The 24,570-nt window shown below is 42.2% G+C and overlaps 1 protein-coding gene across 5 annotated transcripts in view; it reads left to right on the forward strand.

The window, feature by feature from the left end:
- The window catches only part of LOC136691632 (BAR/IMD domain-containing adapter protein 2-like), a 75,727-nt gene that overhangs the window by 5,763 nt on the left and 45,394 nt on the right, over nt 1-24,570 (forward strand). For all 5 annotated transcript variants that reach the window (XM_066664270.1, XM_066664275.1, XM_066664273.1 and 2 more), the window contains exons 2-3: nt 12,199-12,274; nt 17,716-17,802. In XM_066664270.1, the coding sequence (XP_066520367.1) occupies nt 12,199-12,274; nt 17,716-17,802 (163 nt within the window). The remainder of the gene's footprint in view (nt 1-12,198; nt 12,275-17,715; nt 17,803-24,570) is intronic.

The following is a 24,570-nucleotide window of genomic DNA, read 5'->3' on the forward strand; positions in this document are numbered from 1 at the left end:
TCTCAGTTCACTCAGTGTAGTTCACTGAACATAGGGGAATTCTGATGTTTAACACAATATTTCACAGGTATTTAACAAGCATTGTGTTCATGTGGATGATGATGTGTGTGTGTGTGTGTGAGAGTTTTTATTCCTATTTGTGTGCGTGTGTGTGTGTACGTGTGTGAGGGAGAGAGAGTAAGAGGTTGGCCTGGCAGCTGCTTAGTAATCTCACAGTTCCCTTTTAGAGCCAAGACGCCTGTCTGCACTCACCAGTGACTCAGTGGGCATCTGCCAGTGAGAGCAAAGCGTCTCACAGGCTGAACGTGAGGGTGGACGTGCGCGCGCACGCGTGTGTGTGTGTGAGTTGGGGTGGGGGGGGGGGTGTTTGAGGGATGACTTATTTGGGGGAGTTCACCACTGTTCAAATGAATCACGTGTCATATTAATGATTCTTATATCACTCAGTGGTATTTACTGTGATCAGCATGGACTGGTGGCACTCCGTGGAGTTGGAGTGGAGTAGGTGACACACAACTAATTCTCCAACATCAGCATCTCACCTCAATACAGTTTTCATGGCTCATTGTCATCAAATTAGTGCAGTGTTCCAGTACCTAGTGTGAATCTGTCTTAAGTCTAGAGACTGTTACTGCAGTAAAAGGGAAGGGCAAACTACCTGTTGATATATTTGGTTTTTGGACAAGTGTCTTGTATGAAACTTCGCCAGTGCCCCAGTTCCAGCCCCAGGTGAGTAGTCCTCTTCCCTTTGGACCCTCAGGCTTTAGGTGAACCTTCTCTTCTCCTTTACTTCACAAAACACACTTCATTACCCTGTCACAGCCAGCACTGCGCCTCGTGACTGATTCATCTTCTCTGTTCATCTGCTGCTGTGAAGGAGCCACTGTGGATGTAATGCAGCTCTTTGGGCTTTTTTTATGGTCATTTCCAGCCGAGATGCTGTTCATGTGATGAATGAGGCATGGCTTTGCTGCTCAGTGTGTGGCTTTGACCATGAGGCTGACTATGAATAGGTAATGAGCATTAGCATGTGGCTAATGAAAGTAATGGCAAAAGAGATGAGGTTAGAAGTGTGAGTGAACTGGCTTACACACACACACACACACACACACACACACACAGTCAAGTTTTATGATACATCAGCAAGTAATCTATCTAATATTTATCATTTTGAGATGGAGTTCAGCCACAATAATAGGATATGCATATTTTTAAATATATTTTCATCACTATTTGGAAATGAAAATATGTCTGAACTGAGCTAAATCACACTGATATAATTTCACTTGATAGATTTAATTGGAAAAAGAAATACAATATGATTTAAGTTGATTTCATTTGCCGCGATATGGTGAAGTCATCTTGTGCAGTGCATACAGCAGATACAGTGCAGTGTGACCGCTGGCTTATCTCAGTGTCAGGAGGTTTTTACACCTTCTGTTCCAAAATCAACACCACCTGTGTGTGTGTGTGTGTGTGTGACGGAGAGTTCTGACTGGTGTTCAGGTGTGTGTTCTTTTCTAGTCACCTGTAAATGTCAACAGAAGGCTCTGTGGAGCCGGTTTCAGGATGTTTTAACACAGGTGTCATGGTGTGGCAGGTTGTCAGCAGTCTGAATATTAATCTATGGATGTCTTTGTCTCTCTGACACCGCTCTCTGTCTGAGACGCAGTGTGGCTGATGTAAAGCTGCTGTTCTGTGTACTGCAGACATTGTACTCTCATCTCTACAACAGAAACACAAGCTTTTCAGCGCGCTTCATGCTCCTGGCAGACTCTTTTTATTCTGTCACGTCCTGCAATGGGACCGTGACAGACATACATTGTTCATCAAATGTTTGAGGACAGCCTTTCAGAGTTTTCTTAATGAATATTAGAATGCTTTCTTTGTCAGTCCACAGAGACTTTACATGTTTAATACTAAGGTGTAAATATTAGTGACAGTTTTGTTGACAGTTCTTTGGGACAGTACCAAAGCTTAATAATTTTGACTGGAGGCTTTTGATAGACATCAGTGTTGTTTCTGGGACCCGTTACAGCAAAATATTCCTGTGGTTGTAGAAAACAGCCATTAAACTTGGAAAGACATTGCAAGTGTTTTTCATGTTTAAAGTAAGAAAGTATAGGTGATGAACAGGAGCTGCACATTTTTGTTCATCCATTCAATGGGAAGAAGGTATTCAGGGTGAATGCAAATGCCACTTAATTTTCTCATAAAATGTAAATCTAAACTTGGCACCATGCCGCAAGGCTGCTTTACTCCAAAAGCTGACAATAATCGCACCAAACACTGGTAAAGAATGTGTTCCATCAAGTCTTTTAAGGTGGTAATACTGTTTTTATCTTTCTTATGAATCAAAATGGCAGCAAACATCCAGCGTGAGAACATCATCCTGAATTCCCAATTGATGGGGCACTGTCTTGGGTTTTTCCTCAGTGAAGGTGGGAAAGTCCGAGTGGCAAGTTCAGTATCAACATGAATGGCATTAACATGTCCCACTCTGACATGGGCTGGAGCACGTGGCTGTTAATCCATGGTAAAGCAGCTATGAGTAAGAGCTATGACACCACCACCCAAGGGAGCCCTTGTGGTCAATGTACATAGTTTATCTGCATGGCTTTGTATCTTTTCTTTCTGACTAGAGAATAAACAATGGTTACTGTGTTTATCATAACATCCTTGGCCTGGCAGGTGTAGCTCATGAAGGTTTGCACCATGCCCCCACCTGTGTGTGTGTGTGATAACCAGAAGAGCGGCATTTTATTCATGCTTCACATGTCTGAAATCATACATTGTTTGACTTGCTTTTACTTTGTAGTGTGTAACACTGCTGTGGTGCAGTCATCGTGAGGGAACTAAAGTTCAGACGAACTGGGCTCATAACAGTGGTGTTATTAGTATTGTTTATAATGTCATTTATTCATGTTATAGATAGGTCTGCTGTGTTGTCAGAACCCACACCGATTATTAAAATGTGATGCAGTTTCTGTCACGCTGTTCATATTTTATTGGAGATTATAAACTTCTATGACATTCGAGGTTCAATGGACTCAGTGCTTCAGAGGAATATCAGTCAGAAATCAAAAAAGCAAATATTGAGGGCTGTTGTGTGTGTGTGTGTACCAGATATATATATATATATATATATATATATATATATATATAATTTGTTTAGTGAAAAACCTGTTTACGCACTACATTTACAGGGAATTCTCTTCCATTCACACAATGTAATGTAAACTAATGCATTTTAAGGTAAAACATGCTTTAAGGACAGGGTTAGGGTTATGTATGAGATTTAGAAGTTATTTTTAGGGTTATGGTGAGGGTGTTTGGTCTTGGGTAGATATAGTTATGGTAAGGGATGGGATAAGTGCCCAAAAAAAAGGAAAATGTGAGTGAGCCATTGTCGCAGTAGGTGTTGTGCAGGTGAGACACGGAGCAGCTGTTCTGTATCAGGACGGAGAGATGAGGGACGAGAGGGAAGACAGGAACAGACAGGGACAGAGCAAGAACATTCACACTCCTCACACTCTCACTCTGTCTCTCTCTGACTGTACGGTATCACTGATTCCGGGTAGGCTCCGGACACACCGCGACCCTGAACTGGATAAGCGCTTCCAGACAATGAATGAATGAATGAATGAATGGAGAAATACAGTGACTTCATTGTAGTATTTAGACAATAAACAAAGAAATACAATTTTATTAAATAAATAAACTCAACCTGAAAATATTGAGAAATGGTGTTGCCTTGTTGTAACACTGAGGAAGCACTGAACTCACGCACCACTCGTCACATCATGAGGAACTCAGCATGTGCTCTTCAGATAATCATCTCTTTCAGATTCAAAGCTTATTTTGTGGACGAGTGACGACCCAAAACAAATCTCTCTTTGAGGCCTTTGTCTTATGTCTCCAACCAAAGCCTGCATTCTCTCTCTCTCTCTCTCTCTCTCTCTCTCTCTCTCTCATTTTGGCTGAAAACCTCTCACTTCCAGTCTATGCACTAATGTGCTCGTTTGGAGGAAAGGAGGGTCAGTAATGAGAGTAATCACTGTGTTGTGCAGAGCCAGGGGAGACAGCCAGAGAGCTGAGGACGTGAGGGAGAGGACTGGCAGATGATGAGAGTAAGTTATTGTGACTGTTGTCAGAATGAGGACTCTGGAAAGTTTTTATTTGCAGTTTCTTGGCCTCAGGTAACGGCAGGAGTCAACATATTTTCTCAGTACACAATCACTCGCTGTTTAATTCACTCATTCACTCATTCATTAGGTTACTGTTGCATTTAGACACTCACTCAATCATGCACTCATTTACTCACCTGCTCAATCACTGACTTATTTACTCACCTCACTCATTCAGGCTGCTACTTTTCTGCAGATGTAACTGGTGAGTGTCTGTTGGCTCTGATTCACTCAGAGCTCTGGCAGCTGCTGCTTTTCTCTGAATGGATTAAGGTGTTCTCATGGATGGGGTTCTTTCTCTGGAAGCAGAAGGCTGTTGAACACTGGAGCCAGTGCACTTCTAGTAGTTTTATTGTGGTTATTTTGTGGAACAGTATAAGACATAATGATATTGTATATTTCAAGCAACAGAGCTTTATTACGCAATGCTGCAGAAAGTGGAGATTAATGTATAGCATTAGTGTCTACCAATCAGCCCCGTCTGAACTCCCCCTTCTGGCTGTGATGAGGTGGTACGCTCCAAACGTGTGGAGAATGGGAACACACTGCAGCAGAGTGTGGACTGCGGGGGAATTCCGACAGAGCCAAATATGGGCACGGAAGTCTCCCTCTCTTTTTATTCCTTCTCTGTCTCACCTCGCTGAGGTGGGATTCACGCTGCTGCTGTTGTGCGGAGGAGGCTCAGGCACTTTCTCTCTCTCTCTCTCACACACACACACTAACACTGGGAGGATAAGAGCTCATCTGAAATGTAAATTCGGAATGCTGCGGATGTGCTGTTCACTTCCGTTCCCTGTTAGAGCGAGCTGATTTGAGCCAGCAGCCACCACTTGCACTTGCAATGGCTCTGAGCCTAGGGGGGAATACCTCATACTGTCCCCCATTGAGAGACGAGATGGGGCTGAAATGTGCTGGGCATTAATGACCACATCTAATATCCCATTTTTCAAATGTATCACACTATAAGATAATATTTAATATTTAAGTTGAAAATGTAGCCACTTGTTCCACTCTTTTTCCTGTTCTATTTTCCTATAGCACTCATAGAGAACTTTAGAAAAGACAGGACATTTCTTTGTGTGTGTGTGTGTGAAAATCCACAACAAGCCACGCCCCCTCAAATTAAACCTAATGGGATGCACAGATTTCTATTTTTAGTTCTAATCCACCTCAGACTATGGACGGTGCAGATTTATACTGGATTAAAGCTGCCAGATTTATCTGTACTCCGTGGATCTCTAGTACCTTTCCAGAGAGAACTAGTTCAGATGGAGCTGCACTTAAAGGAATACAATGTAAGAATTGGCTTTTTTCTTGTCTCCTGAGCACCCCCTACCTGCTGCTGAGTGTAATTCCTTTTTACAGTACTGTCGTGAAATCAAGTCTCACACACACCTCTCTCTCCCGCACTCGCTCGCTCACTTACTTAAACACAGCCAGCTCACACACTTAAACACAACTCACACACACTCTCCCTGTCTCTATGTCACAGACAAACACACACCTCTCGCTCTCTCTCATTTACTCATTCACTCATCGAGTGATGTTTACAAAATTAGCGAATGGCTCTGGGGCTGATTTTGAGCCGGCGGAATGTCTGTAAAACCCATGTATCGCTCATAATACACACTGGACTGTGTTATTACAACCATAAAAGGTAACTTTGGTAATACACTAGCTGTTATAACCACAGCAACCAACAGAAAAGCACTTATTACCAGAATCGATGTCCAGTGCTAAAAAGTGAGCTAATCTGGCTAAAGTAAGCAGGCGCTAGCACTCGCCCTCATCAGTAACTCTCGAAAACCTGATTATAACACTGTCCTCAACAAAGCTATGGTTCCACAGACACAAAGTGTAACTTCAGTCATTTAATCCACACAGCAACAGGTGAAACGCACTTATTACCAAAATCAATGTCTAACGTGAAAATGTGAGCTACTCTGGCTAAAGTTAGCAGCTGCAAACCCTGGCTCACTGCTCAGTAACTCTCAGAAACTGATTAAAACACTTTTGTCAACAGAACCATCGCGAAGTAGCGCCACAACAAATGAAAACAGGGAAACGGATACTTACTGCTCAAACTTGTGTCCTCAGGTCTGTTTCAACTCACTCTACTAAAGGGTAAATTCAGTCCAGTATTAACTCTTGTACGGCCTCTCTCTCTCTCTCTCTCTCTCTCTCACACACACACACACACACTTTTTTATTCCTCTTTTCTCTCTCTGCCATATAATGTCTGTACCAGGAAAAAGAGCTAGATTCCTCTTGTAGCTAGGCAACCATCCACCTGTGAGCTATGCGCCATCAAGCGCTACCTATTCCTCTGCCCCGTGATTTGGAAGTTGCTTAGTGCAGTGCACAAGAACAGGACCCGGCGTTGCCGAAATAGAGGCTGTATTCTCCCTGTTACAGCTCCGTGGAACATCAAAATCATGTAGAAGCTGTCATTTTAAAGTAGAATTACTACAAAGTGTTTCTTAAGTGTCTTTCAATATTGTTGCATGACATCAATATCAACAGTTTTGTATCAAAAATTACTGATACAAATGATATATCGATCTCAACGAGGCTATTATGAGGTTTGAGCCTCTTTGTATCACATGATGAATCCTATTTGATTCTATCACACTTTAACAGTGTGACCACACAGCCACCTTAAAGACTACTGAGCAATGTTAAAAATTAATGACTTACATAACACTGTGTCCTGCCCGCTTCGATATAAACCAGGTTTGGGGTTAAATCAAGGCTCAGTAATCACTGTAAATGTCAGTGTGATGGAATTTTCACAGCATTATTCAGCATGTAAGAAATTACCTTAGAAACCCCTGCATAAACATAGGTGTGTGTATGTGTGTGTTGTGTCTATAAGTGTCTAGTGTCAATAGTATGAGTTGGACCCTGTGATTCTGTCTTGGTGGGAGGTGTTGCTCTGTAAATTTTGTTTATATTTGTCTCACGCAGGGTGTGATTGGCGTGTAACAATTCTGAAACCTGATCCTGGCATATGTGAGAGGGGAGAAGAGTGAATGTGCAACAAGACACTCAGCCATTACTCATCAGTCCACTACCACCAGCATGTGATGGGGAGATAACTGCTGAAAATAAGAATACACAAATCTATCTATAGATAAAATAAACATACTGCAGTTAGACTATTTTAATCTATAGTATTAAAAATAGGTTTTCTAAAGACTGTCATATCTTTGATTTGGGCGGCATGGTGGCTCAACAGGTAGTGTCACCCTGCGAAGGACTGGCGCCCCCTCCAGGGTGTGATCCAGCCTTGCACCCAGAGATTCCAGGTAGGCTCTGGACCCACTGCGACCTTGAATTGGATTAGCGCTTACAGACAATGAATGAATAAATGGATTTCCTTGATTGATAGAGAAGGGTGTTCCAATTTTTCCTTTCAGCGGTTTAAAATTTTCTGCCAACCCCCAAAGTATTGGCACCCGTTTTCAGAGCTGTGTACAAATCTGGTTTGCCAAAAATGACAGAAGAATAATTAAGTAGCAAAGCTATTTGAGGGACATCATCTCAGGTTTGAGTGCATGAAACTCTCCACTTGTGTGAGTGTGAGATGCCATGTGATGGACTGACGCTCTGTCCAAGGTGTGTTCCTGCCTTGTACCTGATGATTCCAAGGCGGCTCATGAGCGAATGAGTAAATCTACAGGATCCGTATGCGTTTCAGCTGAATTGCACTAAATGCTTTAAGTTTGAAGGAGTGTATGAAGCATAAATGCTACTGTAGAGCAGAGACTACAGGATCATGTTTTGAAGTGCAGTGACTTTTTGACTTTTTCTAACTAGTTACATCAGCATCAACATCCTCTGTGTTTAGCTCTTATTCTGTAGTGCACTTGTATACGGTGGTTATAACGTTAGCCATTTATCTGCTGAGTTTGCTCAGAATGGTTAACGTTTAAACTTGAGTGTTTTATATAATGTTGAGCTGTTAGAAGCCACTTTACTGAGCTGAACATCTGACCTCCGCTATGCGGCTTTATCATTCATACAATGGAAGCCTGTGAATCCCTTTGGGCTCACTGTCTGATGCGGTGTTTTACTGAATGTTTGGAAGATGGCATTCTCTTCTCATTTTGGATCCCACACAAAATGCACTGGGTCCAAACAATATCTAAAATTGATTTTTATTGAAAAAACTGAGTGAGCGTTTCTAATTAAACAGGTTTTAATGAAAATCACAGAGAGGTAAAGTGAGTGAAGCTGATGTGGTTGCGGTGGCACCTGTTGAGGGGTGGGAGCATCTGAACCGAACCGTCAGGGCTTGAAGTCGATGTGTTGGAAGCAGGACTTTTGTGCAGCCGGGTCATTTTAAAGGGCAATACGGTTTTAACACTAGAGTACTTCTTTCTTCAGGTGAAGCCAACTTTCACCCGAGGGTGTTTTTCTGTTCTGCTCGCTGCAGGCTTGTGAGACTGTGTGTTTTGATAAGAGCCCTGTTGATTAGGCTCTGATTAACCAGTCTGAAGCAGTTGTAGGTGCTTGCTGATTAAGTCTCTTTAAGACTCATTATAGCTGCACTGGCTGTTTACACACAGACACATGCATGTGTAGCTAGCAGCATTTGGGTCACGGTGACCTCACTCCACTTGTAGGTCATGAAAACAAAGCCCCAGTGCAGTGCAGACGCAGAGCTAATTATCCAGCCAGGTACAAGAGGAAAATCTCAAGCTCCACTGAGGGGAAGCATTTTAAAATCTCAGTGTAATCAGGGGAAATTTACTCAGAAAATTGCTGCTGTTGTAGGGTAAATTAGCATTAGGTTTCTCATATATACAGTAGATGAATTAAGTAATGATATAGTAATTATGATGCATCAAGTAATTAAAGTTCATTTCTACGGTAGTTAGACAATGATTACAAGTATCATCCATTGATATCTGTCACTTGTCGCTGTGTATCTTTAGTCACGGAGATTTTCTTTCATCCAGAAAGCTGTTAAAATTTCCAGCCTGGGTGAGGTGATATATATATATATTAAAATTTATTTAATAGAACCATTTGATGAGAATAGCATCATATATTTTAAGAAGGTGATGTTGTTTTTTTTACTGTTGATTTGTACATTATTCCAACTTATAGAACAGGCTATTATTACAAACCAAAGTTTTGAATATTTCACATAATTTGTTATAACTGGGCAGCAGGTAGTTGTCGCAGTCACACAGCTCCAGGGACCTGCTCCGGGTGACTGTCTGTGAGGAGTGTGATGTGTTCTCCCTGTGTCTGCGTGGGTTTCCTCCGGGTGACTGTCTGTGAGGAGTGTGGTGTGTTCTCCCTGTGTCTGTGTGGGTTTCCTCCGGGTGCTCCGGTTTCCTCCCACAGTCCAAAAACACACGTTGGTAGGTGGATTGGTGACTCAAAAGTGTCCGTAGGTGTGAGTGTGTGAGTGAATGTGTGTGTGTGTGTGTCTGTTGCCCTGTGAAGGACTGGCGCCCCCTCCAGGGTGTATTCCTGCCTTGCGCCCAATGATTCCAGGTAGGCTCTGGACCCACCACGACCCTGAACTGGATAAGGGTTACAGATAATGAATGAATGAATGAATGAACATTATAAATGGACATCATACTTTTTCATCTTGTGAGAACTGACTGTTTATCTGTGTTTCCTGTCTGCCTGCCTGTCTGTCTGTCTGTCTGCATTAATTGATGTGAATTTTGTATAACTCTTTGGAAAAGTGTCTACGGAAGGCATTGTCTGGCTTTAATTACGCAACCCCACTTTTCTCAGGCTCTTTTCATCAGCTGTGTATCTGCTGTGCCAAATCTAGGATCCTCTCTGTCTCTGTCTCTCTCTCTCTGTCTCTGTCTGTCTGTCTCATCCCACTCCCTCTCAGGACCACCTTCCTAGGCCCTCTTTGCTTATTTGTGTGTTTGTTTGTGCTGCTGCCCGTGGCTGGTGCTGATCAGTGCTGCTGAAAGACCTCAGCTGAGCCTCTTGGAGAAGTGGCTGTTGTATTATGTAAGGAATGGCAGGCGGAATGAGGGCAAGGGAGAGTGGTGCATTACATACACCATGGGGAAGCATGTCCAAGTGCTACATTTCTACTTCTTTGATGGTCTGGGCTCTGCATCGTCCTAGTCACTTTATCCACTTGTGGTTACATAAAGAACTACATTCGAAGCGTTATGTGGAGATTCCTTAAACGTCTGAAAGGGTCTTTACACTCACACACTGCATTTACTTACACCAACTTCCAAAGAACCATCCACAGGAAGAATTTGTCTTTGGCTTCATGGAAAAAGGATTTTCCTAGCTCCAAGATTTTATGATATTGTGTCCCCTTTGTGTCTGTTTGTGAACACTATATAGCCTGCAATACTGTTCAGGACCTCAAGGGTTGGTCTCTGTTGTTCTGTTGTTCACAGAAGCGGAGCAGTAGGAGACACTCCACCATCCCCAAGAAATCAGTTGTTTTTGGCCTCAGTTATGTACCCAAGCAGCTCAGCTCATCCTAAAACCTGAAGTGGAGTCGTCTCGTTCAAACCGTCACCCTCTCGTTCAGACCTCTTGTTCTCTTGTATTTTTTTAACCTTTGATGCTGTGACTGTGTTGTGTAAGACCTCATTCTCACACCACATGGTCTGAGCTCTTTCCTGATTCAGTGGCTTTGTCCCAAATTCCTTGGGACCCTCTTTTCTCCTTCCCCCTTTAGCAGTGGCCCATATTTCTTCCAGGCAGTGATAAAAAAGCCCATGAAATGAGGACAAGGTGGGGAAAAGGTTACACTTCACTCTGTGAGCAGAGGGAGATTTATTCTGATGCAGAGAGGGCATTTTCAATCATGAGGGGTTTTTTAAGATGGAACAAATGGAATGTAAAGGGCAGCTGTGAGTGTAGGTGTGTGTGTGTGAGTCAGTGGAAGTATGTAGTACCACACACACTCCTGTGCCTACCTCAGCCTACTGCCAAACAGCCTCGGCCCAACTCTGTGCCCACCCTTCTGAGGGGAGTCACCCTGGACATGACTGAATCACCAGAGACTTCACTGACCTCAATTCTAAACCTAAGCTGCGATACAGACACAAACCAAGTTAGCTTTTGGTTAACAACCAATGGATTTGTGATATTGTTATCACCAGTAGATTGACCAGAGGAGGATTGGTCACCCCTTGTGAGCCTTGGTTCCTCCCAAGGTTTCTTCCTCAGCTGGGGGAGTTTTTCCTTGCCACTGTCGCCCCTGGCCTCGCTCACTTGAGGGTTTTACATTTGTTTTTACATTTCATGTCAAATCTTTGTCTTACTGGAATTCTGTGAAGCTGCTTTGTGACAACATCAGTTGTGAAAAGCGCTATATAAATAAATTTGATTCGATTTGATTTGATAGTATTTTTATCGCCTTTGTGCACTAACTGCTCTGTATAACATTTGTTTTAGGATTTGATGGCATTCAGCCACAAGTGCTTTAAGTGCAGTTAGGTACTGATTATTTTACTGATTAGTCATTGTTCACAAACACCACTCCTGCACAGTTTGGTTTAGCTTTGTACTTTAGCTTTGTTTAGGGGAGAGTTTGTGTGTGGGAGGGGGTCTGAAATTGGAAATCTATACGGATTTGGTTACATTCAGCCACGAGATTGTTAGTGAGATCAAGTACAGATGTTGGATGATTAGTCCTGGATTACAAAGACCCAGCAACTCAACTCCATCACCCTGTCACTCCAGAAAACACCATTCCATTGCTTTTCCATGATACAATATATGTCCAAATGTAGTAAGGTAACAACTGACAAAATGGAGATATATGTTTTTCTCTGCATAGGGATGATGTTTACTCTTCGCATAGGGTAAACATAGGGATGGCTGTAAATTCATTGTTCGTCAAGAATGAGACACTTTGAAATGTAGCTGGACCATGAAGCAGAGAAGTTTGAGCCAAAATCTGACTGCTAGTTAGTGTAGCTGTTGTTTAAGTGAATGAGGACTGCATGGTTTCCTTCTGCTTTTGTTTTAACGTAACATTGTGTTTCTGTTTCAGTCCATCATGGAGCAGTTTAACCCCTGCTTGAGGAACTTTGTGTCGATGGCGAAGACGTACGAGAAGGCTCTATCCAGTGAGTACACGAGTCATTATTTTCTGTCCTCCAGAAAGTAACAGATTCTCACAGTCGCTCTCAAGTTTAAAAAACACAAATTTTAAATTCTTTGGGTTTTGGCTAAATCCATAACTAACATTGCTAAATGTAACTAATGTCTGGAAACATTTCATGCAGGAGATCTTAGTTAAAAGTCTAAACTTGTTATGTATTTTAAATGTACTGTTTGTTGAAATATATGTATTTGTGTGTGGGAACGTTGGCTTCCTCTCTCTTTTGTAGCGATGTTGTGATGAAATGTTACTCATTAGAACCCACGCCCAGTCCCCCCCTTCATCTCTCACCCATGCATGACCTGCTTCACCAGCCTCTCTTAGGGACACCTTTATCCATGTATGTATGTGTGTGTGGTTTTGTTTTTGTTTGTGAAAGTGTATGTTGTAGTAAGTTGCCTGCAGGAATATATGGGCGCAGTCTATGCATCCTTATATGGAGGGAAGTCATAGCCCACATTTACTGAGGTGCGGTCATAGAGTGAGTCATAGCCTCGCTGTACGCAGGGGAGCAATAGCCAAAATGTGTGCAGGGAAGCAGGGAATGCAGAAAGTGGAACAGGGGGCAGGCAGAAGTAGGCCAGGTTGAGTTGTGAGAGTTAACAGAGTCCCACAGAGTGGGGGAAAAGGGAACAGTCAAGAAAAGTATTCAGGGCAAGCATGGTCCAAGCCTGCGTATAGTACAAACACGAACATAACAGGATTTTCTGGCATCACACAAATAGTAAATGTAACCACACATATCAGACATGTACCAAAACATTTCTGACCAGTGTCTGTTGCTCATTCAGGAGTAAGAGAGCCCTTGTATTTACTCTCATAGACAACAACAGGTTCCATTGGCTCACTGTGGGTAGTAATTAGAGCCAGGGCCACTTCAGGACCAGGGACAGGGCTAAGTTTAAGTTCTGGTGCAATAGACTGCAATACACCTGGCTGGTAAGTTTGTCTCTCATTTATGTATCATAAAACATACAGTAGAAAACCAAAACCCTGCAGGGAGTGAGTGTGTGAGCATGTGATTGTGTGTATACACCCACATACGTGCCCATGCTTGCCTGTTAGATAAGGTTAAAAATAGGGCCGACTCTCAGGCTGGGAATTACTTTCCATCAGTGCCAGGCTGCCTGGGCCGCTGCCACAGTGGGTTGGAAAGACCTATCATGGGCTGACTGCGAGGGTAATCGGTGGGAAAGTAAATACACCAATTCTCTAAGGCTACAAACTGGAAACCCTTACTAGAGCCTTATTGGGATCCCTTGTTGATTTTTGAGAAGAATTGTTTTTTTTATTTAAAGCAGCTACCCACTGGTCCAAAGAAGAATACTGCAAATGAATCTGTGTTACACAGCACAGGAGTACAGCAAGGTGGTCCATGTCACCTGGAGATCTGCCCTCCTTCAGTTCCAACTCTGAAAAGTAGTTTTCCAATCAAGCTAATTAAGTAGTCTTTAGCAGCTATTTCCTGACTCAATACTTTCTTCCAAACACCATCTAGAATTACTATATCTGTGCTCAAACGTGCTTCTTATTCACAATTCCCTACATTACTCACTATGTAGTGCACTATTATGGGGAACTGAATTCAGGGGGGTAGTGAACAATTTCAGATACTACCTTTATGTGGGTTTTAACCAATTGGCACAGTGTATTATGGTTATTTGCAAACTCCTAGGGTACATCTGTTGTACACTAGTCACTGAAAAACACTGGACAATGATGGAACCCCAAAATAGTGCACTTCATAGTGAATAGGGCATAGTTTCAAACATGGAATATGGGTGGATGGTAGTCAAGAATTGGGAGAATATTCATGAACATCCATATGGGAATGGTAAAATAATGTTCATAATGTAGAACAAGATGACTGGAAGAGAACCTTCTAGAACAGTGTGCATTAGGGAGAACATTGAGTATCAAATGTGGGTCCAAGGGGACAGCTATAAAGAGTTGAGATTCAGAACATCATTCTCAGAAGGAATAACGTTAGATCCGGGTGAACAGAGATTAAACATCAGAAAGATAAATTATAACATTCTTGAATGTTAATGGGGGAAAACAGTTTGGAACATTGTGTCTAGACCATATAACATTAAGTGGCAATGTGAATGGTAGAGAGCATTGAATAACAGTGTGAATGGCTGAGGACAATCTCCACATGTAGGATTGGTGACCACTGTGGTCCTGGCTGCGTTTCATTGCTCAATGTGTCCAAGATTGATAGGAAGACCCCCTTATGAATTAAAATCACAGTTGCTTATAAAGTGCTTTTTTAGACCTCCAAAGCCCAGACCTCCCTTTGTTTGGGATCCTCACATTAGGGAGTTGAATCAACCATCACCAATGTGTAGCACCCACATGGATGATGCAGCAGCAGGAAATCCACACCAGTACACACATCACACATTATTTAACATGAAACGTGGGGACTTGTAATTCTCAAAATGGCTACAACAACAACACACCCGCTTAAAACAAAGTGATGCGCATCAGCAAACAAGCAAAATGTCTGGATGCTTAACTCCTAACTAAGTTTTAAAGACATCAAGAAGATCTTACTTTCAATCCAGCATTTACATCTTAAGCAAAATTGTTTATTGTTGTTACAGCACATAAGGAGGAAAGCTGCAAGTGTGTTTCCTGTCAGGACAATAAAAACCAATGCATTGAAGTGTGTCTTCATGGACATCTCTACTGTAGAATCTCCTAAGTAGCAGGAAATAGTGATTCCATGTAAAATATCTAAGACTACTCCAAGTCCTACAATTTTTAAAGGAATCTGTAGTTTTAGTTGAGTGATTTCCAGATGTGGTCCTCAAGTACAACTGCTCTAATTTAGCAGATATAACTGCCTATGGGTCAGCTATTTCACAACGGGTTGGAGCTGGAATTGTGGGATTTCAGAGCTGAGACTGGGACTGAGACTGGGATTTCATATCACACTTGAGGTTAATAATTTGTACACAGAAACTGAAATATGTACTTACCAAGAAAAACTCAGAAAATATATTGAAAACACTTTTCCAAAGTTGGTCAGTCATCTAAATTTGGTTGAAGAGTGGTAAGACATCCACCTTGAGCTAAATTCGAACCAAATCAGAACATAACACAGCCCAAATTTCAACATCTGTTTTTGGGTTATGCAAAGGCCATAACGGACCACCTGGGTTTAGCCCAAAAAGCAATGTTCATGTGGTGTCTAGTGTTTGGTGGGTAGGACCTGGATTCTAAAGTCCAAGCTGCTAGTGTGCCTAAAGCCTTTGGGCTTCTGAAAATGACCTCATGTCAGAAAAGAGGAGTTTAGGGTTGGCACAAGTGAGAAAGATCAGAAAAACGAGTTATTTTAAGCCCTGTGTTCTAAGGGGGAATGGGTCTAAAGCAGCTTATATCAGTTTAAAATATAGAGCCTGTTTGGCTGTAATTTGGGAGTGAAATTATCTTTTCTTTTTGTCTGTGCTTGAAGACAGTGGTGGTCCCAGTTAACCCCATAAACTCTTGACTTTTTAATAACTTGCTTATCTTAAAACGTATTATCCAGATAATGGCTGTGAAAATAATTGAAGTCTGGACCTGCCGACTGGTCCCATAAAGTTTAGGGGTTAACCCTATGCAGCTAATCAGTGTATGTTTCATTTCCTCTTGGCGAGGGTGTGTCTCTGGTCTGTAAGCTCTGTTCTTCATGCTCCAGTAATCCTCTTTTCTCCAGAGCCCCCTTCCCTCACTCCAACTTCCTCTTCACAACACTGCCTGTCTCCCTCAGGGCAGTGGAGCAGCAAAGCCCCCAGATTCAGCCCCTAATCTCCCCTGAACCAGGACACACTGCTGCCTGGGTCTGTGCGGTCTTACCTGGCTGTTTGCTGATGCAGGGGCTAACATGCAGTACATCCACCACGTCTGCTTACCATTTCATTACATTGCAGAGTCTGCTGGGCCATGCATTGTAGAAGCATTAATTGGTTAAGTAACCGATGTCTGTTGACTGAGCAGATTGAGTTTATTAGAATTCAACAATTGTTATAATTTCCATAGGCCTTTTATTATATTCATGTAATGTCGGTTAAGACAGATTTGGGACCTTGAGCTACCACCTGCCTTTCAGGTACCTGCATCAGTAGCTATGTTTACATGCAGATTTATGTTTTTTTTTTTTTTTTTTTAAACCAATCCAGTTTCCATAACACTTTATGATTATAGATTAAGACAGGGATATTTATATTCACTCTCAAATAAACACTGCTCAACACTGGTGAAAATCTTCATTAACATGCAACTACAAGTAATCAAACTCAAAGTTTAATGCATGCATAGAGCAACATTTAGTGTCGATGTGGATATACCATGTACATGAGTTGTCAGTCTGTGCTCATATCCCTAAGCTTTTACCTAAGGTCTTCTCCCTAGGTATTAGTTATAGCCAGATATACACATCCTCAGCCACAAACAGTGCCCACAGCCTTGGGAAACCTATGATGACAGTTCACTTCTTCTTTGCAATCTGTGGCTGATGTAACACCATGGAACATTTCAGCACATTGGAGGAGAATGCAAACTGTCCAGCTGTGTCACATCAACTGCCAGCAGCCCAGCATTGATGTGGGGAGAGTGGGCCGTCCTATGAACCTTGAGAATGAAGCCAGTTGTGCTCTATATGGACTGCTGACCTCAGATGGTTAAGGCATCACCTGGACTGGAAAATAGCACATTCACCAGTTAAACAACAACTAAAACTTGTTCAATTGAAAGAGAATTGTGTTCATAACTTCTTCAGTGGGATTAGGCGACTATAAGGCTGCATGTAAACATAGCCAGCAGGAATGGCAAATTTGGATTGGTTTATTGAACTGAACCAGTGTGATTCAATTATAAATAATCTAACGGCAGTTAAGGCAGACTTTTCTACCTTATGCTAACAATTGCTCAGCATGCTAACTTTCGCTAATGCTTCAGGAACCTTTTTACTGTTCTGGGCACCCTTAAAATGAACTGTTTCTGCATTAGTGATGCAGGTGAGGCATAGTGTTCCCTGATGTGTGACCTCAGGCTGGAAGGAATAAGCTCTTGATGCTGCTTTGTCTGATTTCAGATCAGACACCGAGGCTATGGATTGTGAAAGGCCACAGGCTGGCATTTCAGATTCCAGGACAAGCTGAAAAGCATCTGTTTTTTTGATGCATTCAGGAGATTCTGCTTTTGTCCATCGCTCCCCAATCCCAAGCCACTCCCCTCACACTCTCTCCTTCAGAGCCATCATAGAACACAGATATTTACGTTTTTTTTCCCACCACCCCCACACCTGCTTTCATAGCTTCCGGAAGCCATGGGTTGAGGGATGCTCCGGGGGTCAGAAGGTTCTAAGAGATTCCCGCATTCCCATCTCTGATGTCCCGAATGCTTCCATGTTTTCAGGTGTGACATTTGCAGCAAAAGGCTACTTCGACGCACTGGTGCGGATGGGCGAAATGGCCAGCGAGAGTCACGGCTCTAAGGACCTTGGTGAGTTTATAGCCTGTAGCTGCAGCGGCCCCTGTGGTTGGGAGGGGATTTGCGAGGATGAAGGGCCTTAAAATGTGTAAAAGCTGTGAAATGTCTCATATTACATACATGTCTATATAAGGCATAGTGTGGCCATTCTTAAACTCCATGATTTGGACACATGCATTCAAGCATATACCTCCCAGACTGATTTACAGATGTAGTTGCATTGCTTTCAGTCTGTGCTGTTTTCCTACAGGGAGCATTTTTGGGCTTTTTTTTTTTATTACCCTTCTGACTCAGTGGGAAAATTGTTATATAAACATCCCTAAACCTCTTATAATTCTTGCAATTAGTTTTTAGGGCAAATCAGACTAGGGCAACCATTATATTCTTTTTCTGACTGATGTCATTGTGAATGTGCTGCTGACACACACAGCTGTGTCAGGTGATCGACAGCAAAATGCATCAATGCTGTTAATTTGTGTATGTTTATTGTATTGTTGATGTTTGTAGAAACTTGGTGCTCCAATTGTAATGTTCCACACATTTACATGTATTTTTGCATTTATTTATGGCATTTAGCAGACGTTTATCCACAGTCACTCATTTATCTTTTTCAGAGGATATACCATCATCAGCAGATATAGGGTAAAATTTGAAATACTACTGAACTAAGACACTCAGCCCTAAGGCTTTGATCGGGTTCTGACCATTGTCATCATGTTATGGAGGAACTGGTCCATTCTTTGCTTTTGTAGGTGAGCATCAGGGTTAGATCTCCTGTGGGCAGCTACTGTCAGTCTGAAGGGAATGCAGCAGTGGGGTAATGTGAGACTTGTATAGTTTCAAGGGTCCTCATATACTGTTGTTTCTAACAGCAGTTTAAAAAACTAGATGTGTGTGTGTGTGTGTAATGGTAACATAATGTAAACATGGCACCTGCTACCAAGCAACAAAACAGCAACATTTCACATACTGATCCCCAAATGCACATTACATATAGGTTTTAAATAGATATTGACCATTAGAATCTAGAGAGAAGAAACACTGAACTGTAGAGCTACACACGGATGGAATATTTAACTGCTGGTCAGCTTTGTGCTAGTGTTAGGAGTCTTGCACAGAGAGAGAGAAAAAATTAAATCTCTTCAGCTTTCATTATTCATTGCTGGGGTGTTTTTTTCCCTCCCTCAACTCTCGCATGTCTCTGTAGCTTCATCTCTTTTCATTTTCTCTCAGACTGCTCTTCTCTGAATGCATATTCACTACAGTTCACTTTCTCCAGCTCCAGTCAGAGCAGTGAAGAGCCAGTATTCAAAGTGCTCAGTGTTATCTGTGCTGATGCCATTAGCTGATATCCCAGGTTTTCAATATCTAAAAGATGGAGCAGAGCTGAAACTGACTTCCTGAAGAACCCCGCTTTGGTGGTGGAGTAAAGACGGTACTGAAGTTCTGCAGAATCAGCAGTGTCTCCAAAACAGGACTGAGTTATGATTGAAGTTTCATAATAGAAGAAATGAGCGACAGTAAGGGAACTCTGACACTGAATTCATGAGAGAGATAGAGGGCTCCTGTCATTTTGCTGATGTTGTAAACTGCATGCTAAAGAAGTTATGTTATTATCTATCTATCTATCTATCTATCTATCTATCTATCTATCTGTGGATAGCAGAAATTGTGAATGCTTCATTCACATGTATAAAATTGTGTGGTATTTGCATAAAACATATCATCGCTGTCCAAAGATAAACACTTATCTCCAAAATCAAAGCTTCACAGGAGAATGAAAAACCATCTTAACACAGTGTGAGGGACAGCCGCTGTGTTTAAGTGATATTCATCTTTTCCATTTCAGGGTCGTGGGTAAATGATGTTGTAAACTAAAATTAAAGATTAAAAAGGAGATACACGTGTTTCATTGGACAGTGGTGATGTATTGAATATAGAACAAACAAGCAATTAAATGAATGTAATGAGATGTGAGTTGAAAAATGCTCCAATAGCGAGTGCTGTAGAGTGACTGAGGATGTGCGAAATGGTGAGAGGCTAGAGCCAGGTGCTGACACATCACTGAAGAGTGGAATGTATATTTAATATACTCATTCATCTGGTTATATATTTTTTTCTCATTTATTTATGCTTAAATAACAGGTGTGTGTGCTTGTTTGTGTGTTTTTCATTTCTTAAATGCATTCTCTCTCTACCTCTATTTCTCTCTCTCTCTCTCTCTCTACCTCTCTACCTCTCTCTTTTTCTCTTTCTCTCTCTTTCTCTCTCTCTCTCTCTCTCTCTTTTTCTCTTTCTCTCTCTTTCTCTCTCTCTTTTTTCTCTTTCTCTCTCTCTTTCTCTCTCTCTCTCTCTCTCTTTTTCTCTTTCTCTCTCTTTCTCTCTCTCTCTTTTTCTCTTTCTCTCTCTCTTTCTCTCTCTCTCTCTCTCTCTCTTTCTCTCTCTCTCTTTCTCTCTCTCTTTCTCTCTCTCTTTCTCTCTCTCTCTCTCTCTCTCTCTGCACAAGATTCCAGATGTGTTCCGTGTCTAGAATCCTAACTTGTCAGTCTCTGTTCCTCACAAACTCATCTTGTGTTTTCTGATTGGTCGGCTGGAGGAGTCCTGTAATAGCTTTGTGCCAAATGCATTTTCATTCCTCTTTCTGATGGATTTTAACAGAAAGGTGAGTTTTTGGCTGCAGAACAGATTTCACCCGGGTCAGTGCACGGACACTGTGAGCTGAGGGTAGGAGACACGGGGTCAAGGGGATTGTGTCATCGAAATATTATGGCAATATTAACCCGTCGTAATATAAAAAATGCTCTGAATGTGTCTTGATATTTTCTTACGGCTGTCCGTTCAGTTTGAAGTGATGCAGAGTGTTGTTAATGAGTTACTGTGTTATTTGAGCATTGGAAACGATGGCTTTGGTGGGAAGCTAGAAACTGCTCTTAATTTTTAATGGATGTGAAGGCAGCTGTTATTTATTCGGAAATCTTGGCCCATTTCTTCCTGTCCATTCATCACAAATACTCTGACACATTCTTACACAAACATGAAGCATAACTCCCTCTTCAAAAGTGTGAGAATAAATGGGGCAGGTTTTGTAACGACTGTATAAAATGAGATTAAAGCTATCATTAGACATGAATCACTGCTAATGACATTAGACTGTGAAGAACAACTGAAGTCATACTTCCTTAAAGGAAAATGAGAGTGAAGAGTCTACTGCACCTCCTGACCACTCTTAAATATTAGTCCCTAAATAAGGATTATATTATGCTTTTATTGTAATATAATTTCATAATAATTTAGTGATAATGATTTTACAGTTCTAGATAAGGTGTTAATCTGTCACTTCTTCCTGTTGGAAGCGCATGATGTTGCTCCCTTCTCTTATACTCCTCTGCTCTGTTCATCCACGCTGCTATATAAAAACAATCAGCTGCTGACCGTACAGTATTTAGCTGATGGAGTATTCTCATCTTAACAGTAACACTGACATTGGCAGTGGACAGTCCAATCTCTCAATAGACATCACACCGTGAGCGCGACAAATCTAAACACGGACGAATCTTCTCCTCTCGTTCAGCACTGCCGCCCTCCGATCTGTCACTGCTGACTCATGAGGAAATGAGCACTGCCTCCGAGTAATTAAAATATTCTCATACCAGCCAGAGAAGTTTGTGAAGAACATCTTATTGCTCGGAGAAGATGGGAAAGACGGGTGAAGTAAACACAAGGGGTACAGACTAAAGAGGACTGTAAAAGAAAAGAAGCAAGCACAAAAGAAGAGCTGAATGTTCTGATGAAAAGACCAACTGAAATGTTATTAATAATCAAATTACTGTAATTAAAGACTAGTTCCATTAACTTCCATTCAAAGTTAATGGATCCCCCACCCCACACACACACAGAAGCTTAGAGCATGTACTTGGGTGACTATTAACTGCTAGCGCTAGCTTTAGCTGGACAACAAACATATCGTGACTGACTGATCACTTACTGAAATATGGAAGATATTTTTTCCTTTATTTTGACTGGCTAGAATTTCACTAAACTCATTCATTCATTCATTGTCTGTAGCCACTTATCCAGTTCAGGGTCACGGTGGGTCCGGAGCCTACCCAGAATCACTGGGCACAAGGCAGGCACTAAACTCATCTTCAAACTAAATCAACAAACACTTGCCTCACCTCAATTTAATCTCAACTAAAGTAATTGACCTTTGGGTGGGCTGAGATGTGCATGGAACAGCCAGGAAGGAGAGTGTGAATTTGCTGTGGCTGGCTGGGAGGGCCTTGGTCCAGTTTGGGTGGACAGGCCCATCTGTGGCTACACCTCTGCCCCCCCAACTCTGACACTCTGTGCTAACAGTGCTCAAACGTGCCTCATTCATTTGCCTTGTGACACTGCCCCTGCAATAGCTCCCCCACATTGGGAGGATACCTTCCATTAAGCAGACTTCATTTGTTCAATAGCTCTGTTCATTTTCATGGATAGCGTTTTTGGCCAGGAAAGAAACACTGACAGGTCAGTGCAGGACAGTAATGTAATGACTTACAGTTAAGATTGAATTCAGTTTTTATGGCGATCATTGTATTATCATTTTAGGTGCTTGGAGTCCCTGGCATCTGGGGTTATGCAATAACATTCATGGATGACTTCTTATGGATTGACGCAAACTCTCACTTGATTGCCCTGCGTGCGCGTGTGTGTTTGTGTGTGTGTGTGTGTGTGTGTGTGGGGGGGGGGGGGGGGGTTGTAGAGTTCCTTGGGTGCAGCATTGGCAAGGTTCACCCCCGCACTGATGGAGAAACGTAGTCTTCCCGAGGAGAACACTATACTAAAAATAGATAAAACGCCTGCTTTAATGGGGCCGTTCCACTGCAGAGGAAAGCAAGAGGATATAGTGTAAGTGTGTGTGTGTGTGTGTGAGAGAGAGAGAGAGAGAGAGAGAGAGAGAGAGAGAGAGAGAGAGAGAGCAATATATCTGTCCCAAAATGGCTCCTCGGTGATGTCAGTGTTGCCAAAAACAGCCTCCCCTGTCTGCCTGCTGCACGCTGCACGAGTGTGTGTAGGATACTGAACAGCTTCCGCTTTCCTGCTTACCAAATATGGTCTGCTGTCGTCATAGAGCAGCCATTTTTTCTTGCTATCTCTCTCTCTCTCTCTCTCTCTCTCTCTCTCTCTCTCTCTCTCTCTCTCTTCTCTCTTTTTTGTACAAGCTGTGGGAGCTCAGTGCAGCAGAGTCTGAAGTGCAGCTGATTAATGGAGAAGAGTGATATCCCCTGTGCAAACATTTCCACTCAAAACTGAGATGAATTACGTCTCAAAAATAGACTCGTTCCTCAGCCGTCTCCTCAGACAGGAAGTAACCCATTAGCCCAGGGCTAATGAACGCCTGCGGATCCAGACTCTAATTAAAAGCCCTAATCAGTGGTTTACATACACAGCAATACAACACAATAGCAGACAATACATAAATGATGTTGTATGCCACCCCCCCCCCCCACCACCACCTCCCCCCCAAGTTAAGACCCATAACAACCTCCTTAGCCATTTTATCAGGCTACAATTGCAGAGCCCCTGTTATAATCCTTATAAGCCTGTTGTTTAGTTATGAATATCTTCAGTGCCCTGGGCTGTACATCCACGCTGCCTTTTTACTGCTCAAATTGGCACCTTTGCCATCTGAATGTACCCTCTGTGCTGCATCTCTATGGAAACCTAGTAGCTCTCTCTCCTTCTTGCATTTTACTTTTGCTTCGCTCACTGTTTTGTTCAGGCCTGGCAGGTGGCCATGTTGGAAGGGCCAGCCTCATTAAAACAATTTTAAGCCAAGCTCAGGAACAGGACTTTGCTTAATGGGCAAATGTTTAGAGTCACACTGAGACAGTTTTTCATAGATCAGGGTAATAGTACACACACTCACACACTATTTGCCAGGCTCTAAGGAACATACACTTTTAAGATTGCCCATCAGCCCCTGAGAGAGCTAACAATTTTTCTCAGAAACTGCTAGATTTGATCTCTGTAATTCTGAATTAATTACACTGTATTACTCTGCACTCGACTTGCATTATATGTGAATAACAAAGGACCTAGAGACAAACCTAGTATTAACCTTAAGTCTAAATTAAAATGACTATATGTTCTCTGAGAAAATACACAGGCCGTAGTGCAGTCTGTAGTTGCCCATATGTCCATAACCTGGATTTGGTCTTGTTCTAGTGAGAATGTAGTCTTCCGTGGAAATGGTCACTGTCTTTTTTTAAATCACTTTTGAACTGTACTCCTTTCACATATATATTATTTATTATTTAGTAACTCTGTTTAGGTTGGAGAAGATTCACAGAAAACTCACCCCCCTCCACCCTCACACTACCACCATCACTGGGTCCTAGTGCTGTGGAGCAGTGGAACTGTATTCTCTGGAGCGATGGAGCGTCATCCAATACATTTTGTGATGGAGTTGCATTTATGATCCAGAACTAATCATCCAACATCAGTCTTTGACCACACTTGTGTGCATGCAAAATGCAATCAAATCCTCAGTCTAATGTAAATTAGAGGCTGTTACTGCAGAATGGAGAAACACTGGATGAGCAGGCATCCACAAACCTTTGGACGTTTAGTTTATCGGTGGGTATCCGTCTGCATAGGGCTGCGATAGTTCTGCGAGTAATTGAATTTTAAAGCGTTACAGGCTGAGAAGGGGTTTTATTAGAATCTTATCTGCCCATTCAGTGGAAAAGGTCATTGAGAGTCCACTGTCTCTCTCTCTCTCTCTCTCTCTCT

Source organism: Hoplias malabaricus, chromosome 3, assembly GCF_029633855.1.
Source record: "Hoplias malabaricus isolate fHopMal1 chromosome 3, fHopMal1.hap1, whole genome shotgun sequence".
Lineage (NCBI taxonomy): Eukaryota > Metazoa > Chordata > Actinopteri > Characiformes > Erythrinidae > Hoplias > Hoplias malabaricus.